The following is an 18,371-nucleotide window of genomic DNA, read 5'->3' on the forward strand; positions in this document are numbered from 1 at the left end:
GTACTAGTAAACACCTAGTGCCCCGTGTTACCCACAACGTGTGTGTGACTGGCAGACACAGCACAGGGTCTGCAGAGCCCAGGCTCCTTCTGGAGGGTACCCTTGTGCCTGGACCACCACTAGAGACTCAGATCTCTCACTAATGACTTATCTCTGTAGATCTTTTACCACTTGTTCATTTTTAAATACAAGAAAGTAGCTGCTCATGTATGGCTGGTAAGCAGATCAGAGACCAGCAGGGACAAATCCTGTCCCCGGTGAGGCGGGTAGGGCAGTTGTAAAGGATGGTGCTGGGGTGGGGATGCAGGCAGGAAGGTGAGGAAGAGGAGGGCTGATGGGGTCCAGTCTATCCCCGGGGAAATGGCGGCGAGGCAGCAGCACTGCTGGCAGTTCCCACAGCTTTCTGCTGCGGCAGTGTGGCTGGAAGAAAGGAGCTCTGGCACTGAGCTGAAACATCGGCTGGTCCACTCACTGCTAAATGAAACTCTTGCTTGAGTTTCCTACATCTGCCGTCCTGTTTTCAAGCCAACTAACTTATTAGAAGATTAATGGCAGCGTGTTTATCTGCGGAGGACCAGTGTCTCGTTGCACTCCGGCTGAGGACAGCAGGGCATATCGTGAGCAGCCGCAGACAGCCAGATTTCTGCTGTAGCCCGTGTAACGAGGACGGTTTAGCCCATACAAGGATCGGCCTGGCAGCCCTAAGCCCTGTCTCAGAGAGAAAGCCTTGGACGAAGCACATCTGGCCTCCTTGCCAAGGCCTCCCCCTCCCACTGCACAGATGTGGCACCGTATGGAGGTCACAGCAAGGTCGCAGCGTTGGGATTTGTGGGAGAGGTTTTAGCAATCGGCTTTTTCCCAGCAATGTCTAATCTCTCAAGTTTGCAAAGGAAGAATTACACTGAATTGCAACCTAGGCAGAACCAAGGAAGGAAATACTTCAAAGATTTCCTTCTTTGTAACATCCTCCGTTACCGAGGGCTTTTATCCTGCAGTCATCAAGTCCTTTGTGTTCGTCAGTGATGTTGGGGGGGGGGGGGCAAGCAGCCAAGATGGCAAAATAAATGCATGGATCCGTGCACCTCTGGTCAGAAGCTGGTACCCCATGCAGCAGCCACAGATGTGGCCCTGATCATTCATACACTCCTGCCTCCAGCTTCTGGATTACTGCTCCTTTTGTAGCCCTTTATTTATTTTTTTTGGAACACAGCGATATACCCTGGAAGAAAAATTATGGGCTTCCTGTTGAACACGATCCAGTTCAAGATGCGCATGGACTTTGCTGTGCCTGCTGGCGAGGCTGCCCCGTGGGCTCTGCCTGCCCGTGGCTGCTGCTGCCTGCACGGGGGCTGCCTGCACGGGGGCTGCCTGCACGGGAGCAGAGGCAGCAGCAGCAGCTGGGAGCAGGCAGGGGCTGGGGTGAAGGTATGGAGCTTTAAGGGCTTCAGGAGAGACTGTCTATTCCAGCTCCTTCCCAGCTGAATGCAAACTAGCTTCTTTGTTCTGGTTTTCCACAGTTTCATACACATGTGCACATGCAGTTAGCTTGGCTAATTAACATAGTTTGATATTGCACAGGTAAATAGAGCAGGAAAGGGCTGTGGTGACAGAAAATGGAAGTCTTTGACAGTTAGGAAGTATTATGGGCATTTTCTGTGCAGTTCAAAGGGTATTTACATGGAAAGGTGAGGAATTAGGGAGGCAGCATTATATATGCTCTTATGTTTCAGAAGCTGAAATAAAATATTGGCAATAAAAGAGGATTATGACAAAATGTATTTGAAGACTTAATTATTTAAAACTTTACTAGAAAGTACCCTTTTAAATTTAGTTAGTCTTTGAGACAACCTAATTTCTGCATTTACTCAGATCACTTATGTGGAGATGGTTGCGCTGCATACCTGGGTACTTCTGAAAGAATGCATCTAAATACTTTAATATGAATAGCCCTTAGATTTTGAAGAAAATATTGTAAGATGGCGCACTTAATAGGTGAAAAATTAGTGTGAATATCATAAATGCAAATTTAAAACTTGTAACAGATTTAATCTCTATAGCTCAGACAGAACTTTTCACAGCAGCCCCTTATGTCTCTCAGAAAAGCAATTAAACATTCAATGTTCATTTCAAGCTTGAAAGTGTTTTGTGTAAAGATGGTTCTTTCTTGCAATTCAGAACTTTTGCCAGGCTTTTGATTTCCATTCTCCAATTTTCTGTATCATTACTAATTGCTCTTTGAAGTTTGTTGCCACTGAAACTTTAATGTTGGAAACCTTTAAGAATATTTGCTTTCTTAAGGCATCCTTGGTTTTTTCCAGCTTACTTGTCAAATTCAAGTGTTGACTGTGCAGCAGGGATGCTTTTAAAGACTTTCTTTCCATCAAATGCAGGTAGTTCTGTCATAGTGCTGTGAGGATTAATCCTGCAGACATACTCCTGTATCCATGCTGAATTTCTAGTGGAACAGAATGGAGTTATGTTTATTTCTGAGCATCGAGGCCGTTCAGCATGCAAATACTGGAGTAATTGCAGATAAACAAAAATTTTGCAAAACATTGTTTGATGATACAATATTACCATTTTCATAAGAAGTAATTGCATTTAGTACTTTCTCAGTAACAAGCAGCAGTGACCCTTCCCATTTCCCTTAAGAGGAAAAAAAGAAAGTCTGTCCTTCTCCTTGTACTTTGTATTTACACCAGATTTGCACTGGAAACTAATTGGATAGTATTGCATTTTATAACCAGGATGTGGAAGAATTTACTATAACAACTGCTTGGCTTAGTTATAAATAGCAATACCGTATGTTTGGGAGCCTCAACTGCTGAACCCCATAGGTAATCTGTTGTCAGAACCTATTATCGTTGAAGTTATTGGTGGGCATGAATTAAAGATTTGTTACTGTCAGATTGAATACTGCTTAAAGACAGTACCTAGGGGCCAGCCAGGAACAAGGACTGTTACACTCGGTATTGTTCAAATGGAAGTAACAAGGTCTCTAAACAAAGGCCATCTGAAAGAGCTTTTGTAGTTGGAAGATGCTGATCGCTTGAAAGATTAATGAAAGGCGTGTAACATGGCCAATGAGGTCTTGGTGAGATAAACTGAGGGAGTATTGGGGTGAAATCTTGGTAAAGATTAACTAAGTGTGGAGCTGGAGAGATGAAGCAAGGGAGAGGCAGTAAAAACGAAGGGTACCTGGAGCAAGTGAAATGAAACTGAAAGAAGCGAGAGTATGGGAATAGGTGAGAAGAAAAAGCCAAGTTAAGTCGAGGAAGGGCCAGAATTAAGAGTAAAACACGGCCATATGGATGTCCTAAGGATCAGAGGGTCCCTGCTGCTTGTGTGCCCCTTTGGCTGTGGCGTGTTTTCTGTTTGCTGGGGTTTTTTTTCTTTGTCTCTGCTTCTTGGGACCTTTTTCCTTTTTCTGTTTGTGGCTTGGGGTGAGAGAAGTGCCATCAAGAACCTTGAGCAACACCCTCAGAGGTCAGTCTGGGCTGAAATGCAACTTGTCCAGCTTGCTACAGCTAAGGGTGCTAGGATAGTGTCTGGACTTGGTGATGTCCCAGCCATTCTCTAACAGTTAACTTTTGGAGCAAAGATCCAATTTTCTTCAAAGTAAGAAATTTCTGCCATGAAGAAAACTATTTTTTTTCTTTCTTTTTTTTTAATGCTGCTCTCTCAAAAAAAGAAGCTCAAACAAAGCTTCTGATAAGTATTTAAATATTTCCCCTAGTCCCAGTAGTGGTGTTGTGTTTAGTTGAAGAACTACTATAAATGTTCCTAGTCTTTTTTTTTTTTTTTTTTTTTTCATTGCTCAGGTATTCTTTCTCTTTAATAAGCTGGTAAAACATAAGAAGAATTTTAAAATTAATTTCACAAATTTTGTGTTAATAGGCAAACTTTGGACCAGAAGTATGAAGGTTGCTTACAATATACTACATAAATTAGGCACAAAACAAGAACCAATGGTACGACCTGGAGACAGGGTGAGTATGTTAATGATTTTTTAATTGCTAATAATTGAGATCCCACGTTGACTAAGAGAGAATGAGGTATTTGGGTGGTCAGAGGGAATTAATAAATGAACTGTTGGAGTGTGTGTGTGAAATCTGCCTTTTAGAAAAAGAATGATCATTCAGACAGGTGTTTTGAACTGCGTAATAACTAACCTGCACTGGTACTCACTGAATAGTAACTTGGAAGTTGTGGCAACATCAACAATAAACATTCCCATGGAAAGTCATTTTTGGACATAGAACAGCAGTGTTCAGCAAAAGCTTGCTTATGGAGCCTGGAGGTGTCATGTGGGTAAAAAAACCTACTTACTAATGACTTTGTCATTGTGGAGATGGTAGAAACAAGAGAAGCATTGCGGAGGACAAAGACAAACAAAGTAAGCACATTTTGGCAGCTAGTGAAATAAATAAATTACGCTGACTGGTAACATGGAGGATATTTCCATTCATAGTTCCTGACTCTGATGCAGCTATTGCTAAATGCTGAATTTAGGTGAGTGGATGAAATCTGTAGAGAGCAGGGGTTACAGAGGTCACATTTGAAGTTGTTAAATGGTGACAAGAACATCCTGTGATTTTGCTAATGATGTACTTACACACCTACCCCTTCATCTCTCAAGGCTGGCCAAGCCTGCTACCCCTTTATCTGCCAAAGCATGCACAGAAATTTCCACAGGTCCCATTCCAGGTTGGCTTTAAGCTGTGGAATGGATATTCCAGAACAAATGTGTCAGAAATGCAAATTGTAGTCTTGCCGTAGTGGCTTGAAGTTGTGAGGGTAGAATTAAATCTTCCTCCCCCAGGGTCTGACAGTAATTCTGAGACTGTTGGTTCACTCGGTCCTTTTGTGCCACAAGTGAGAAACATGCCTGTTTGCATTACACATTTTTTAGGGCTTCAAAAGTGAAAGCATGCAATAAAGCTTCCCAGAAGAAAATAGAAAAAAAAAATTTAAAATGAAACCTGACAGTCCTTCCTACTTTTCTTTTTCAAATAAATAATAAAGAATTTAACTAAAGGATCTCGAGATCCTTTATCTAAGTTGTTTCCTACAATGGCTTTCAGCCAGGCGTGAGATCTGAAGAATCTTTTTTACTTGACTTACACGTCTGTCTCTAAGCAACAGCAGAAGAAACAAGTTGTTCAAGTGTACACATCAAAACAATCCACCCAGAAGGCTCCGAAAGGAATGAAGTTCGCATATGGGCAGTGTGCGTCTCTCCGTATCTGTTGTGTGCTAACTGCCCAGCTTCGTATTCATTTACTACAGCAGTCCTTGGCATCTTCTAACATTAAGAAAGGATTTGTGGATGATTCAGGCTGAAAGCTGGAAGTTTAGCTAGTGCAGGACGCATAAAGAGCAAATTGCAGCTCTTCTAAAATAAGTCCACCTAGATTACAGTGAAAAAAATGTTTATAGCTGAGTGCTGAAAGCATATGCTTTGTGTTGTAAAAACATCCCCGTGTAACAGAAACATGGTCATTTGAAGCAGCTTCGTGCTGAAGATGAGGTGTTACTGTACTTCTGATGTTCTAGGCTGTTATTCTGGCTGTTATGCCCCTGTTGTAATAATGTAAAAGCTTTCTGACCTCTTTGAAGATGGCTTCTTATTCTAAGTAATGTAATCTCTGTGACAACAGTTAAAGGTAGTTTTTTAAATACTAGATGAAATGCAGGCATATATTTCTGGTGTTTTCTAAATGCAAGTGTAATTGTTTCCATATGTTAGTATTATAGAGAATTCAGAAAGACCTTTTTCCCTTTAAAAGCGTTTTCTATCAATACAGTCTCTATTTTTCATGACTACCGTTACATCACCTCTTTGGTTCTTTATCTGAGCCAAAAAATAAATGAATGTGCCTGCATTTCATTCCCTGTTTCTGGTATTATTATAGTACATGACGAACTGCATTTGTCTTCTATAGTAACTTCAGAAATTTAACCTTGTGTCACCCCAGACAGCTGACTGGAAATCAAGCTTGCCCTCTGAAATATCTACTAGATAACCAGATCCTCATCTGGTAGTAGGCACTGTATGGTTTGATTTCCTTCAGCTTAATCCCTTTTTGCTTTTACACACATTATTTATTTATTTGGTATAGGTCTGTTAGTGATTAATGTTTTTTTGGAGGAGAAGTTAATGCCTCATTCCCACTGGACTTCAGTCAGATTTTTTTACCTCCATCAGCTGCTTTGCAAAGATTCCCAGCCAAACCTTCGCTGCCTTTATGTAAGCAGAGACCAACACAAAACCCAACAATCCTCAGAGTACTGGGATCTTTCAACATCTTTCAGATGTTTGCTGGGCTTAGCAAACTCTACCATCCAGTCAGTGCACCCAGCAAAATCCCTTTTTTTCTCTTCCCCCTGAGGCTCTTTATGGTATGTGCATATAGATGCATACAGTAAGCTCCACTCAGCCATCTCCAGCAGTTGGATTATTTCATGTGCAAGCGTACAGATAAAGTAGCAATGTACTTTCTCTGAAGTTTCTCTAAACAGTTACGAAGTTACAGTCTTCAGCCTAAACCCAGATATTTTGGACCCAGATGGACAAGGTTGGTTAGATTTCTTGTAGTTTGAAGAAATAAATGGAAGGCAACTATCTTTGAAGCCATGTGAAAACTCTGGAAACATTTATAATTTCTAATAACTAAACCTTGGTGCATATATAAAAACATGTTGATTTTAATTTGAGAAACTGAAACACAGAAGCCCTTGGGTGTCAAAACAGTCAAAACTCAAGAGTTATTGAATAGTTTCAGCAAATTTAAGGTGCTGTAATAGTACACTGGGATGCTGTATGCAAGCCCAATGGAATTGAGTCTGAAATCACTCACCACGCCTTTTGCATGCCACTTCATTTGACTGTGCAGGGTAGTTACCAGCTGCATTACAGCTGTTTAAGCCATGAACTGAAAACATCCATCTGATGGAACCAAAACAAAAATATAGACAAGATCTGGCCACTGAGGTCATTCACCAGTGAGAGCAGTAGCATTCTCTGTCTTTGCAAGGAGGGTCATGGCCCAACTCGCTGGATCTTCAGCAAGACCGAGCGCTCTCGCCTCTCCTTCCCCTTTGCCCCTGCAGGATCTAAGGCATTGTCTGCAGTGCCCACAAAAGTAAGCTGCACAGTTCAGCACACCAGGTGAAGAAGAGCACCTAAGAAGCATACAGATGATTTTCCGTGGTCTTTTCTTTGGCATTCTTCTATCTAAGTAATTCTGTAGCCCTAGCCTTGAAGCTGTGAGGTTCCAAAAATCGAAGCCTAGGTTGGCATGCTGGATGCCAGCTCTGGTTGTGATGTTTGCTTCTCTAGATATCAGGTATTTGTGTTCACACAGTACATAGAAACTTCTACACTTGGACAACAGTCCAGTCCTAAAATGAAACTGTTATATGAGGCAAAGCATAGCGAGGCAAAACGTAGTATGTTAACAACTTGCATAGTGGCATAGTAAGTCTCGGTAATCTGAATTGGTCACAGATCCACTTAGTTTTTGGTAACTTCAAGCAAATTATTAAATTGGAACGTAGAATTATATTAATTCCATTTACTTGGTTAGTTAACATCTGTAAAGCAATCAGTAAATTGAGAGCCAGATGAAAGGTATTGTCAGTGTAGGAAACAATGCAGTGTGAAAATATTTTAATTATATCCTGAGTAGAAATGTTCACAAAAGGAATACCTATCAGAATAAATGCCGTCTGATTCCTCATTTGTCTTTCATTAGGTATTTGAATAGTTTATCATAGAAGTGTTTTGGTAATCATCTCTCTCCAAAAGGAAGCATGGAAACTCCAATTATCATTAGTTGAAAGCTGGGATGAAACACGTTGAACATATGTCTCTCTGTTTCAGGTAACACTCGTATTTCCTAACAATGATCCTGCTGCTTTCATGGTAGCATTTTATGGCTGCCTGCTTGCAGAAGTTGTCCCTGTCCCTATTGAAGTGCCACTTACAAGAAAGGTAAGGGACTGAATTTCTTCTCTGTACTGCATTTTAAAACTTACATCAGAACAAATCACAACTGACCATAGCTTTCTGAGTACATTTTTGTGGTTAACTAGCTCTGTGTCTGAGGATACAAAGACAGTGCTGTGTGGTGAGTTATATATAGATCCTTCTTTTCTGTGATGGAAATCTGAGGATGCGCTTGCAGTTTCAGTAAATGCAGGTCTGTCTGGAAAAGGAAAGGAAAATTTTCCAAGAGAACAGATCTACCAATCCTAGATGGATTATCTTTGTAGCCTCTCAAAACATTCTAGTGTTGCCACTGACAAAGAATCATTTGCAACAACTGCTGATTTTCCACCTGTCCCTGCAACGCAAGCTATGTTACAGTGCCACTAGCGCTGTGTATGCTACTTCAAAGCAGTTATGAAAATGCCTTCTACTGTGTCTGTATGTGCATATGTATCCTGAAGCTTCTGTCACCATGGTCATCTCTTGTCACGGGTGGCACTTGAACAAATAAAGCTTGGGAATTTTTGCCGCAGAGCATACATTCATAGAGGTTACTGGCCATTGCTAATCACAAGCTTTTCATGTCCAGCATTGGATCAGAGATTCAGCAGCATCCTAGGGGAGTGTTAGCAGACAGGTACAGCAGTTCCAGCCAGAAAGGATGCCTGGAGGCAATGAGAGGAGGGGGTTTGGTGGTGTAGGCGAGCCACAGCTGGGAAGCTTACACTGATGTTGCTGAATTTGCATTTTCTTCTGAGGATGTATGCCTCGAAGGCTGTAAATGCAACAAAATGTATTTATTCATTACAAGTTCTTTTTGTCATATCCCCTTAATTTCACCATGGCTGGCCGCAACGCCTGTAGTAAGGTTCTCCCAAATATCTGCTTATATAATGCCTTTTTTATTAGCTAGTACTAATAACATCTTACTTTAATTATTTGGTCAGGAATTGTCCACACAAAGTGTGTTCTTTAATCCTTAGAAGCTTTTTTTGTTAAACTAAATTCTTTTGGGTAGTGTTGACTGAAGCTATGAAGTGTTCCCAAGGAAGGGGCTGGGGAAATCTATTGCTTTGCTCACAGTTTCAATTTTTCAGTTGCCAAGGGCTTTTCTTTGAAATGCTCTAGTGTCACAGCACCCTGGAGCAGAAGCTCAGATCTTTGTTTCATGGACAGGTAGCCTGCCTTTCAAATGAAAAACCATGAAAACAAGTTTCTAAGCCCACATAAAGGCTGCAGTTTGCACATCTCACATAACAATTTAACAGCTAAAAATATCTGGAGATTCCTTCCTAACTGAACATGTTGGAACCTTCCTCACCTCTGACAGGCTGAGTTAATCTCATCATTTCTGCATTGTGTTCACACATGCCCTGGCCAACATCTGTGGTGAGCCCTTGCCATGATGAAACCAGAAGCTGACAGGGAGAGAAGTGGTGGTAGCTGGAGGAAGGGATTGTTTGGTGAACTGGGGAAGGAGTGGAGAGAATGGGGGAAAGTGAGTGGATTAGAGAAGAAAAGGCCATGATCCAGCTGAGCAGACGTGAGGTAGCTGAGTAGAAGGAAGGACACTGGGAACCAAGGGAAAGAGGAGACAGGAGATGCCCCAGCTTAACTGGCTGAGACTGGAGGAGAGGTGCAGGCAAGCTAGAAAGGCCATGCAAGGAGAGAGAATGGGACCTCCACTAGTCTACCTGCTTTGAGGAATAGGGTTATGCTACTTTATTTGTAAAATGATGAGAGCTCTGGGAGGTGGACATGAGTATAGAATGAGAATAATTATTTTAGTAGAAATACAGCACTTTTGCATCAGGCTATTGCCATGCATTCATATAAGTGCAGTACCTTAAGACAGTTTGAGGCAGTTGCATAACATGGTGCATTATTTCAATATAAAACAGATTTTAAATGCATCAGCAAAAAATGGTGAGCAGACTATGTACACTTTAAGATCGTACAGAGTGCTCACATGGGTAGGTCTGTGTTCAATCTGTGAAAAAAAAAGAAGCAACACGGCTCTGAGGGATAAAAAATCTAATACGTCTTTCCCTGTTACTATATTTCAAGGTTTAATGACATTTTAAAGTACATGGATGAGTGTAAATTTGATTTATTTTGGAACATCTGATACCACATCCATCCAGTAAACTATAAAATCCAGCTGTTCAAGTAAACACTCTATGTCAAATTAATAACTTACCCTAATTTGGTTGAAACTCCTGGGTGGGTGTTGGGTTTTTTTAAAATATGTGTGTATATATGGATATATAAATACACACTTACACATACATATGTATATATTTATATAAAGGAATATCTATAGACTTAGACTGATTAACTATTGCCAAGATCATTCTGTAATGTTTAAATATCAAATTAATAAAACAATAACAGAAATGTCAGTGGTATAATTAAAAAAGCAACATGATCTATAAATAAAACTATGCAATCTCACAGCATATACTATTGCAAATATTTTTGCATTTGTTTATATGGAATGGGATCTGGAGTGGAAACAATGAGATGAAAATTGTGTTCTGACTAGTCCCAGAAGGAATACCTCTGTTTGGTCAAATGCCAGCGAATTGCTTCTGGCATCCGTGGGAAGATGTCATTTGTGACATCACACAATGGCCTAGACTGTTCTTTCATGCTTTCCCATTATTTGTGCTCTTTTCTACATGCTTCAGTATGTCCTGGCACTGGACATTTTTTGGTTTGCTTTTTGGAAGACAGGGATGTGAACTAACAAATAGACCATCAATTATATTATAGGCTAATACAGACTTACAGAATAATAAGCTGGTACAGGATGAGCTATTTTAGGGAGTTATATTATGAACACATTTTTAATATTAAAACTTTGCATTAGCAGCTTTAATACTGTTCTGCATTTTCATAAAGAAGAGTTTTTCATGGCTCTGTGCAGATTTTGTGTGCCAGCTTAAAACTGAGCAGTAACCTTTGCAGCCAGATAACCTTTTGGCTTATATACTGCTATGCAGACATCTCTATCGATGTGGAAGTAAAGGCTTTTGCTTTACCAGCCCATAGATTTTGGGTGCATTCCCTTTTCTTCATAGCATGACTGTTATTTTTTTTAAGGTTCTGGAAGGGTTTTTTTCTGGTTAATTATTAGATGAGGATCCATCTCTCCTAACTCTTACCTTCTATATCCCACCTTTGTGTTGACAGAATACCTAGAATTAATTGTACTTCCCCCAAGGACTTCAGGAGACCTGTCTGATGTAGCATCTAGGATGGATTGCCTGAATACCCAGCAACCACGCAGCCTTCTCCGGTTTAGTTTTATTCCTAGAATGTCTCCTAATGTTCAGCAAAGTCCTGGGAGCTGGCATTCACATCAGCATTTTTTTGGCTCTTTAGACTTTGGAAATCAGATTTAAAATTAAAAACTGAAATCCCAGGCTTTTTCTGAAGTACATCAGAACTACCTTTTAATTCTCGAAGCAGCAGTCAGGGGTTCCATGGTCATTGTGGCAATAGAACAAATAGCATGTTTTAATTTCTTCCTCTTTCCTTGCATTAATAGCACTGAAATGCCTATATCATGAACACTCCACACAATTTTTATAACTAATCCTCATCCCTTGGATTATGGACTAAATTCCTTCAGAATAGTGTCTTTCTCTCCAAATATTTTATGTTTCCCAAACATTAGCAAATACTATGTTCTATACAACTTCTCTTCCTTTGGAGCTGCCACTTTTGTTAACCTTGTCTAAAGTTGGAGTATTACAAATCGTGTCATTGTTTGTGTGATGTGATGGGAATTTCAAACTGTATATCATAGAATGTACCATCAAAATAGATAATAAGGGATTTTCAACATGTCAAGTTCTAGCTCAAATAGTGATTTGTTATTTCTCTTACAAAAAAGATTGAAAAATACGGGGTTTTTTATTTTATTTCTTTAGATTTTGGGGGGTTAATGTTTTATTCCATTTGATGGGCGCCATGGAAATTATTATTATTCTGCTCTGATACAGTCAGGGGAGCTAATCAGTTTTAATCTTAAAATAACATTTTTGTCCGCGAAGCATTATCATAGTTATGCATAATCACATGCTGTGAACATGAACAAAGCAATCCCACATAGATCTTTTTGGCCTCCTTATCATAGGCAGTGAGGTTTTGTATCAGAGCATGACATGAAAGTATGTAAAAATCTATTTCTCAATCAAAACACTATTTCCTAGCCTGTAGCCTGTTAGATTTAATGCTGTGTGTGCTTCCAGCAGGCATTTCTGTGCTATTCCATACGCTGGCTCTGACGGTGTGATTGGAGGAATGTGCCTGTGTATTGTAATAGGAAATCTGGAGATACCCGCTCCAGGACACTTGGGGTATTTTAAAGGATACTTCATACAGGGTAAAAAGTACAGCTTTTGCAGAAGCTCTTTTTATGAAATCCTGAGAAGTTAGGTTATTAAAGCTTTAACAGTAGCCAGAGAGATGTATCTCTTTAAAGACAGTGAAATTGTCCCAGCCTTGCCTTCCATTTGAAGGCAGAATTGTATCCCAAATGAAATACACCTTGATGCCTTTCCTAGTGTTTCAGGACCTGAGATAACATGAGCTTTGTTTTCTCTCAGCTTTAGTCATTGTTGGGCTGTAGTGTGCCAGAAACACTGGAGCTCTGCATCCTTTTGGACATCTTTTGGCAATGCATCTCTTTCTCCACTGGATTTAAATTATGTGTAAAATGTTAGGAATTTTCTTTTTGGTGACATAGTCTTAAGTCCATCCAAAGAATACAAGTTCCCTCAGCCCCACATGAGCGGCTGTTGCACACCACTGGACCTCTGTAAGCCCGGTGCCCATCCTTCCCTCTTCATGCACTTCAGCAGCTGGGCACTGAGCAAAGGTCTTTGCTCAGTTGGCCACAGTATTATCTCAGGTCCTTTAAAGTGTATGTTTTCTTTTTATGTTTTCAAGTTTAGAAAATGATAGTTTCCTAGACAGCATATCACATTTCGTGCAATGTCCCCTACAAAAAGTAACCATTGTCTTGCTTTCATTAAAACTTTTGGACATTAAGACTGCTCGTAGTTGCAGATTTTACGTGCAAATTGCAGCCAGATATCAAAGCTCTGTGTGAGAACAGAGCTCAACATCTTAAAGCTGGTTATGAAGATTGCATCTGCTTTACCTTTTAATTTTTATTAAGATCTTTGATATTTGTGTTTTCAAAATAGAGGTTTTCCTTGATGCCTTTTCACTTTCAGTTCAGAACTGGTAATGCTTGGCCTTTACATTGGATGGTTGCCCTGTTTGTTCTTTAACAGCAATTTTTTCTTAGAGTAAGGGCAGGTGGAGCTCAAATAAGCATCATAACAGAAAACAAGATTAGTTCAGTCTGCAATGCTTTGCCACATAATTCTCCTTTTGAAAGCAGTCTAGGATTTGCAGGTGGACAGGAGTAACCTTTATCAGGCCAACCTTTGCACAGGCTGTCTCTTCCTTCCTTCCATATTAGATAAGGACATGCACTCTCACTCACAGAGAAAGAAACATAATTGTTTTCCTTTCACACGGATACTCTCACAAAGCATTATAGAAATGACATTAACAGCATGCTGAAATGCAACCCCACGTGGGATTTTTTTTGTCCTGACAATGAATTATCACTCTCTGCAGCGGGAAGAAGACAATTTGCCTCTAGGTACTGGTGAAAACCTTTAGGGAACCTTTAATAAAAGTCTTTAGAGAACCTTGAATGGCTACCTACAGCAGAGAGAATTTCCGACTGGCTTCATCCGAAAGATTGATCTCTCTAGGTGTGTGCAGACATAGTCTAAAGCTATGCAGACCTCATTTTTCGTACCTCAGCAAGTGCTGTGCCTTCAAGAAATGTAAAATGATAGTTCCAAAGTCAGCAATTGGTCTCAAACCTCATGCTATAGTACCTCATCTCTATCTTTTGCCTTCCACGTGCATTATGTGTCATTTCAAACTGTGACTTGTGGAGAATTTGACAATGAGCATTGCTGGCAAGCCTGTCCCCATCTGCACTTGGGACTGCACTGGTTGTTTCACCTGGTCTCCACTGTCTCCCAGAGGTTTTTTCTACCTCACCAAAATGTAGCAAAATAAAGTCTTTGTGGCAAGTAGGGGGTTGCCGGAGTAGCAGATTAACATAAATTACCAAAATGGCAGGTAACACTGCTGACAAAACAGTGTCCCCTGAAAATCTATTCCATTTACAGGCAGGATAGTGATTTTATTTAAGTGGGGAGGATTTTTTTTTTTTTTTTCAGCAGTAGATATCTTGGGGTTTGGTTTTTTTTTTCTACTTACAAAGCAGTTTTCAGCATTGCAGACATTAATTTTACATTACTCAAAAGGGATGCCGATAGCTTGTCTCTGAGATCCGAAATAATCAATGCCTTTAAAGTCAGTAGTCTTTTTCCTGGCCCACATGGAGGCTTTGACTGCTTCATGCAAGTGACTGCACTTTCAACTCAAACTTCATTTTTCAAACTAGAAGTTTTACCCAAGGCCCTCACTGCTGCGAGGCTGTCATGCTGAGGTATGAGGAGCAGCGAAGTGCTGTTGAATGTGTATGTGATGTTGTGGTGTGTCTGTGGGATGTATAAGGTGCTCAGCTTGAGATGGTTTCAGATCTTCCTTCCACCTTCTGCTTGTCCATCCACCACTTTGGTAGTTAGAAACAATTGCTTCTGAGGGGCAGCAGGTATCACAGGGGCACCTGCATGGGGCATGGGGTATTGACCCCTTTTTCATGTCTCTGTTCTCTGCAGTACTTTTTGCTTCTAGTCAGGATAAAGCCACCAGAAGCAGGCAAAAGGAGGTGGTAACTGTTTAGGAAGTGCAAGACTGGGACTGAAAGTGGGGATGATGGACATAGCTTAGCAGACTGCCAGAAAGCTTCATTGTGTTCATACTGCAAGATCCTCAGCTGGAGCTCCTGTGGCCATTGATGACAGTGTCTATATCGCAGTACTTGTATTTCAGTGTCTTGATTCGCTTTTTTCTTGCAAGGCAGGATTTAGTGTGGACACAAAGGCATGGTGCAGGATCTGAAAGTCTGTAAAACACACTGGATGTTGCCCATGCATGATGAAATTCTTCCAGCCTCCTGTGGTAGTATTGCATCGTGTAATTGTTCAGCCATGTTGTCCTTTCAAATAAGGAATTAACTCTACAGGAAAGAATGAGGTGAAGATTTTAATGCTATTTGAGATGGGGTTGTCCTGATGTGAAGCAGTCTTTTTTTAGAAAATGACATGCAAATAGATTGTATTAAGTAATCTCTACATGATTCCCTCTGCTTGTGTGTGAACTACTACAAATGAGTGAATAATACTTATGTGGACATGTGGACTCTAAACTGGCTGATATGGCACTAAATGGAAGCATAGTTATTTTTTCTTGTGTTATCTAAAAACTCAAACTGTTAATAAAAGTTTCCTTTTCCTGTTATTTTGTTTTGCTATGAGAAGAGCTTGACAGATCATTTCTTAACTCATGCATCCTCCAGGGCTGTGATACACTGATGCTCTAAGTTCCACACTTTCTACTGGTTTATGTATGTTAGATTTCTTAATGGAATTTATTAGGTTAGTTTCTGCTTACAAAGTCCTGCATTAAATGGATTTTGTTTGCTTGAGAATTTACATTTTCTTGGTACAGTGGTGAAACAGTTTGCTGGCAGTCTTCTCTAGGTCATAGTTACAACAGCATTTTAATTTTAATTTAAAATTGAGGGTGATGCGGTTGCTGCATTCATTTATGAAATTTATATGCAAATGTTTTTAAATTGGTAGTTAGAAATCCATACATATACATACATTGGCAACCAATGTTTAGATTGAATTTAGTGGCAAATTGTGGGTAATGTAGTATGGATCTGGTATTTTACAAAAGTGGTGGTCTGCTTTTATGATAGAGTAGCAGGTCTCAGAGCCTATGTCTTGTCCAAGGAGTGATGTTCTCCATGGAGCACTCCAGCCCTCACCTTCCTCCCATTCCTGCTGGGGGTCTTCCAAGGAGAACCATTTGTCCTGCACTGTTCAGGCACCCCCATTTCTTTCCACTGAGCAGGCTCCAAGAGTGGAGATGCCAGATCTCATCCTAATGTGGAACCAGGATCTGATCTGACTAACTACTTGTCCCAGGGGTTTGACAACATAGATATGGACCAGTTAACACTTAACTGGTTAAGAGTCAGTGAGTACAGTAATGTTTGATAAAGCCCTTTTTGCCCTGGGAGCTTCCATGGTGCAGGTACAGTGAAGTTGGCCACACACTCCCCAAAATGTCGTTCATGGATACACCAATATTATTCTCATTTGTTCAAAGGGTATTCTCCTTGTCTGTTTTTTTAATTGGAAAAAAATTATGCTCAAGCTTAACTTTAAAAATCCTTCCTGGGAAAGTACCTTGTAAATTCTTCCTGGTTTTATATGTATTCTGGCTATGGTAAGCAAAACCAAATGCAGTGATTCTGGATGGAAGGAGTTATATAGCATAGTTTTGACAGATCAGTTTATTGTCCCACATTGTTTGGTCAGCTAAGTTCTAAAATTGGTGTAATGTACATATTTTGAGGTGGTATGGAAAACAAGTAAACTTTTGGTTTCCCTCTGATCTCATTGCTTCCCCATTTTTGATGGCTTTGTTTGACTACATAAAAATTGCACCAAAAATTAGTCAGGCTTTGGGGCTTTCTTTCTGTCATACAGTTTTGCTTTGAATAAATCAATAGATTAAGGCAACTGTTCTATATTTCTGGTTGCTTCCATGGTTAAGTGTGCTTTATGGTTGATTTGAGAGACCTTTTAATTTGATTTTTAAAGACTGTGAAGGCTATTTTCTGTAGAATCATTCTGTGAAGAATGGGTTAATACTTTTATGTGCATTTGCATTTAGGGCTTTGCTCTTTCGAAGAGCCTAGTGAAGAGGTGTAAAGTTCATGAAAGAATCATGACAAGGCACTATACATAAAGCAGACATAATGCTGTAGAAGCACAGCATCTCTTAAAGAACAGCTATGGCCTGGACTTGAAAATCATTACATGACTTTTTAGCCTCACTGCCTATATCCCCCTGATGAAAGTAAAATGTAATGTGCTTTCTCTAATGGGCACTTCACTATCTGTAGTGCTCCTGAAATGTGTCTGTAACTACTCAGTGAAATGGTTATTGACAAATCAGGTTAGATCAGCATAAATAGTCATACTGTCACCACTGTGTGCCCATCATAACATCTTAAGGGTTGAAAGCTTTTTCTGGGTGGAAGCACCTCTAACCCATATTTTTTCCTAGAATTGTCACAGAATAACAGAATGGTTGAGGTTGGTGGAGACCTCTCAAGGTTGCCTGGTCCAGTGCCCATGGTCAAACAGGGCTGTATAGAGCAGGTTGTCGAGGACTGTGTCCAGGTGGCTTTTGAGTATCTCCAAGGATGGAGACTCCACAACCTCTCTGGGCAACTACAGCCAGCCACCCTCACAGTAAAAAAGTGTTTCCTGATGTTCAGAGGGAACCTCCTCTGTTTCGGTTTGTGCCCACTGCCTCTGGTCCTGTCACCAGGTCACCAAGCCTGGCTCGGTCTTCTTTATACCCTCCCTTCAGATGTTTGTACACACTGAAGAGCTCCCCCCTAAGCCTCCTGTCCTTGAGGCTGAGCAGTCCCAACTCTCTCAGTCTTTCATTATAGGAGAGATGCTTCAGTCCCTTAATTATCATAGTGGTCTTTTGCTTATCACTACATGGGCCAGTAGCTCCATGTCTTGTACTCGGAAGCCCAGAACTGGACCCAGCACATGAGATGTGCCTCACTAGTGCTGAGTAGAGGGACAGGATCACCTCCCTCAACCCGCTGGCAATACTTTGGCTAACACAGCCCAGAATGCCATTTGCCTTTTTTGCACAAGGGCACACTGCTGGCTCACATTCAACTTGGTGCCCACCAGGACCCCCAGGGCCTTTAGTACAAAGCTCCTTTCAGCCAGGCAGCCCCTGGCCCGTGCTGGTGCAGGGGGTTGTGCCCCGCCAGGTGCAGGACTATCCATTTGCCTTTGCTGAACTTTGTGAGATTCCTGTAAGCCCATTTCTCCAGGGGTCCCTCTGGGTGGCACAAGATGGTGGCCTATCAGCCATTCCTGCCAGCCACTTCTTGGCGTTCCTGAAGATACATGAGAGCAGGTGCCATCCAATGGCTTCAGTTCTCTTCATGATTTATGTTGTTACAAACAAGAGGATATCTAGGTTGTGGAATTCCTTTGTCGATGTACGAATGAGTTTTGCTAATGAGCTAAGTTGCTTAAAGGAGAGAGACTGTTTTCCTCTGAAGATAATGTTCCAAAGGACAATAATGTTCTCAGCCTGT

At 40.8% G+C, this 18,371-nt stretch overlaps 1 protein-coding gene across 3 annotated transcripts in view; it reads left to right on the forward strand.

Annotated features, from left to right (window-relative positions):
• Positions 1-18,371, forward strand: part of DIP2C (disco interacting protein 2 homolog C) — a 325,277-nt gene that overhangs the window by 222,182 nt on the left and 84,724 nt on the right. For all 3 annotated transcript variants that reach the window (XM_040592066.1, XM_040592064.1, XM_040592065.1), the window contains 2 exons: positions 3,898-3,989; positions 7,886-7,996. In XM_040592066.1, the coding sequence (XP_040448000.1) occupies positions 3,898-3,989; positions 7,886-7,996 (203 nt within the window). The remainder of the gene's footprint in view (positions 1-3,897; positions 3,990-7,885; positions 7,997-18,371) is intronic.

Source organism: Falco naumanni, chromosome 4 (genome assembly GCF_017639655.2).
Source record: "Falco naumanni isolate bFalNau1 chromosome 4, bFalNau1.pat, whole genome shotgun sequence".
In the NCBI taxonomy this organism is placed as follows: Eukaryota; Metazoa; Chordata; class Aves; order Falconiformes; family Falconidae; genus Falco; species Falco naumanni.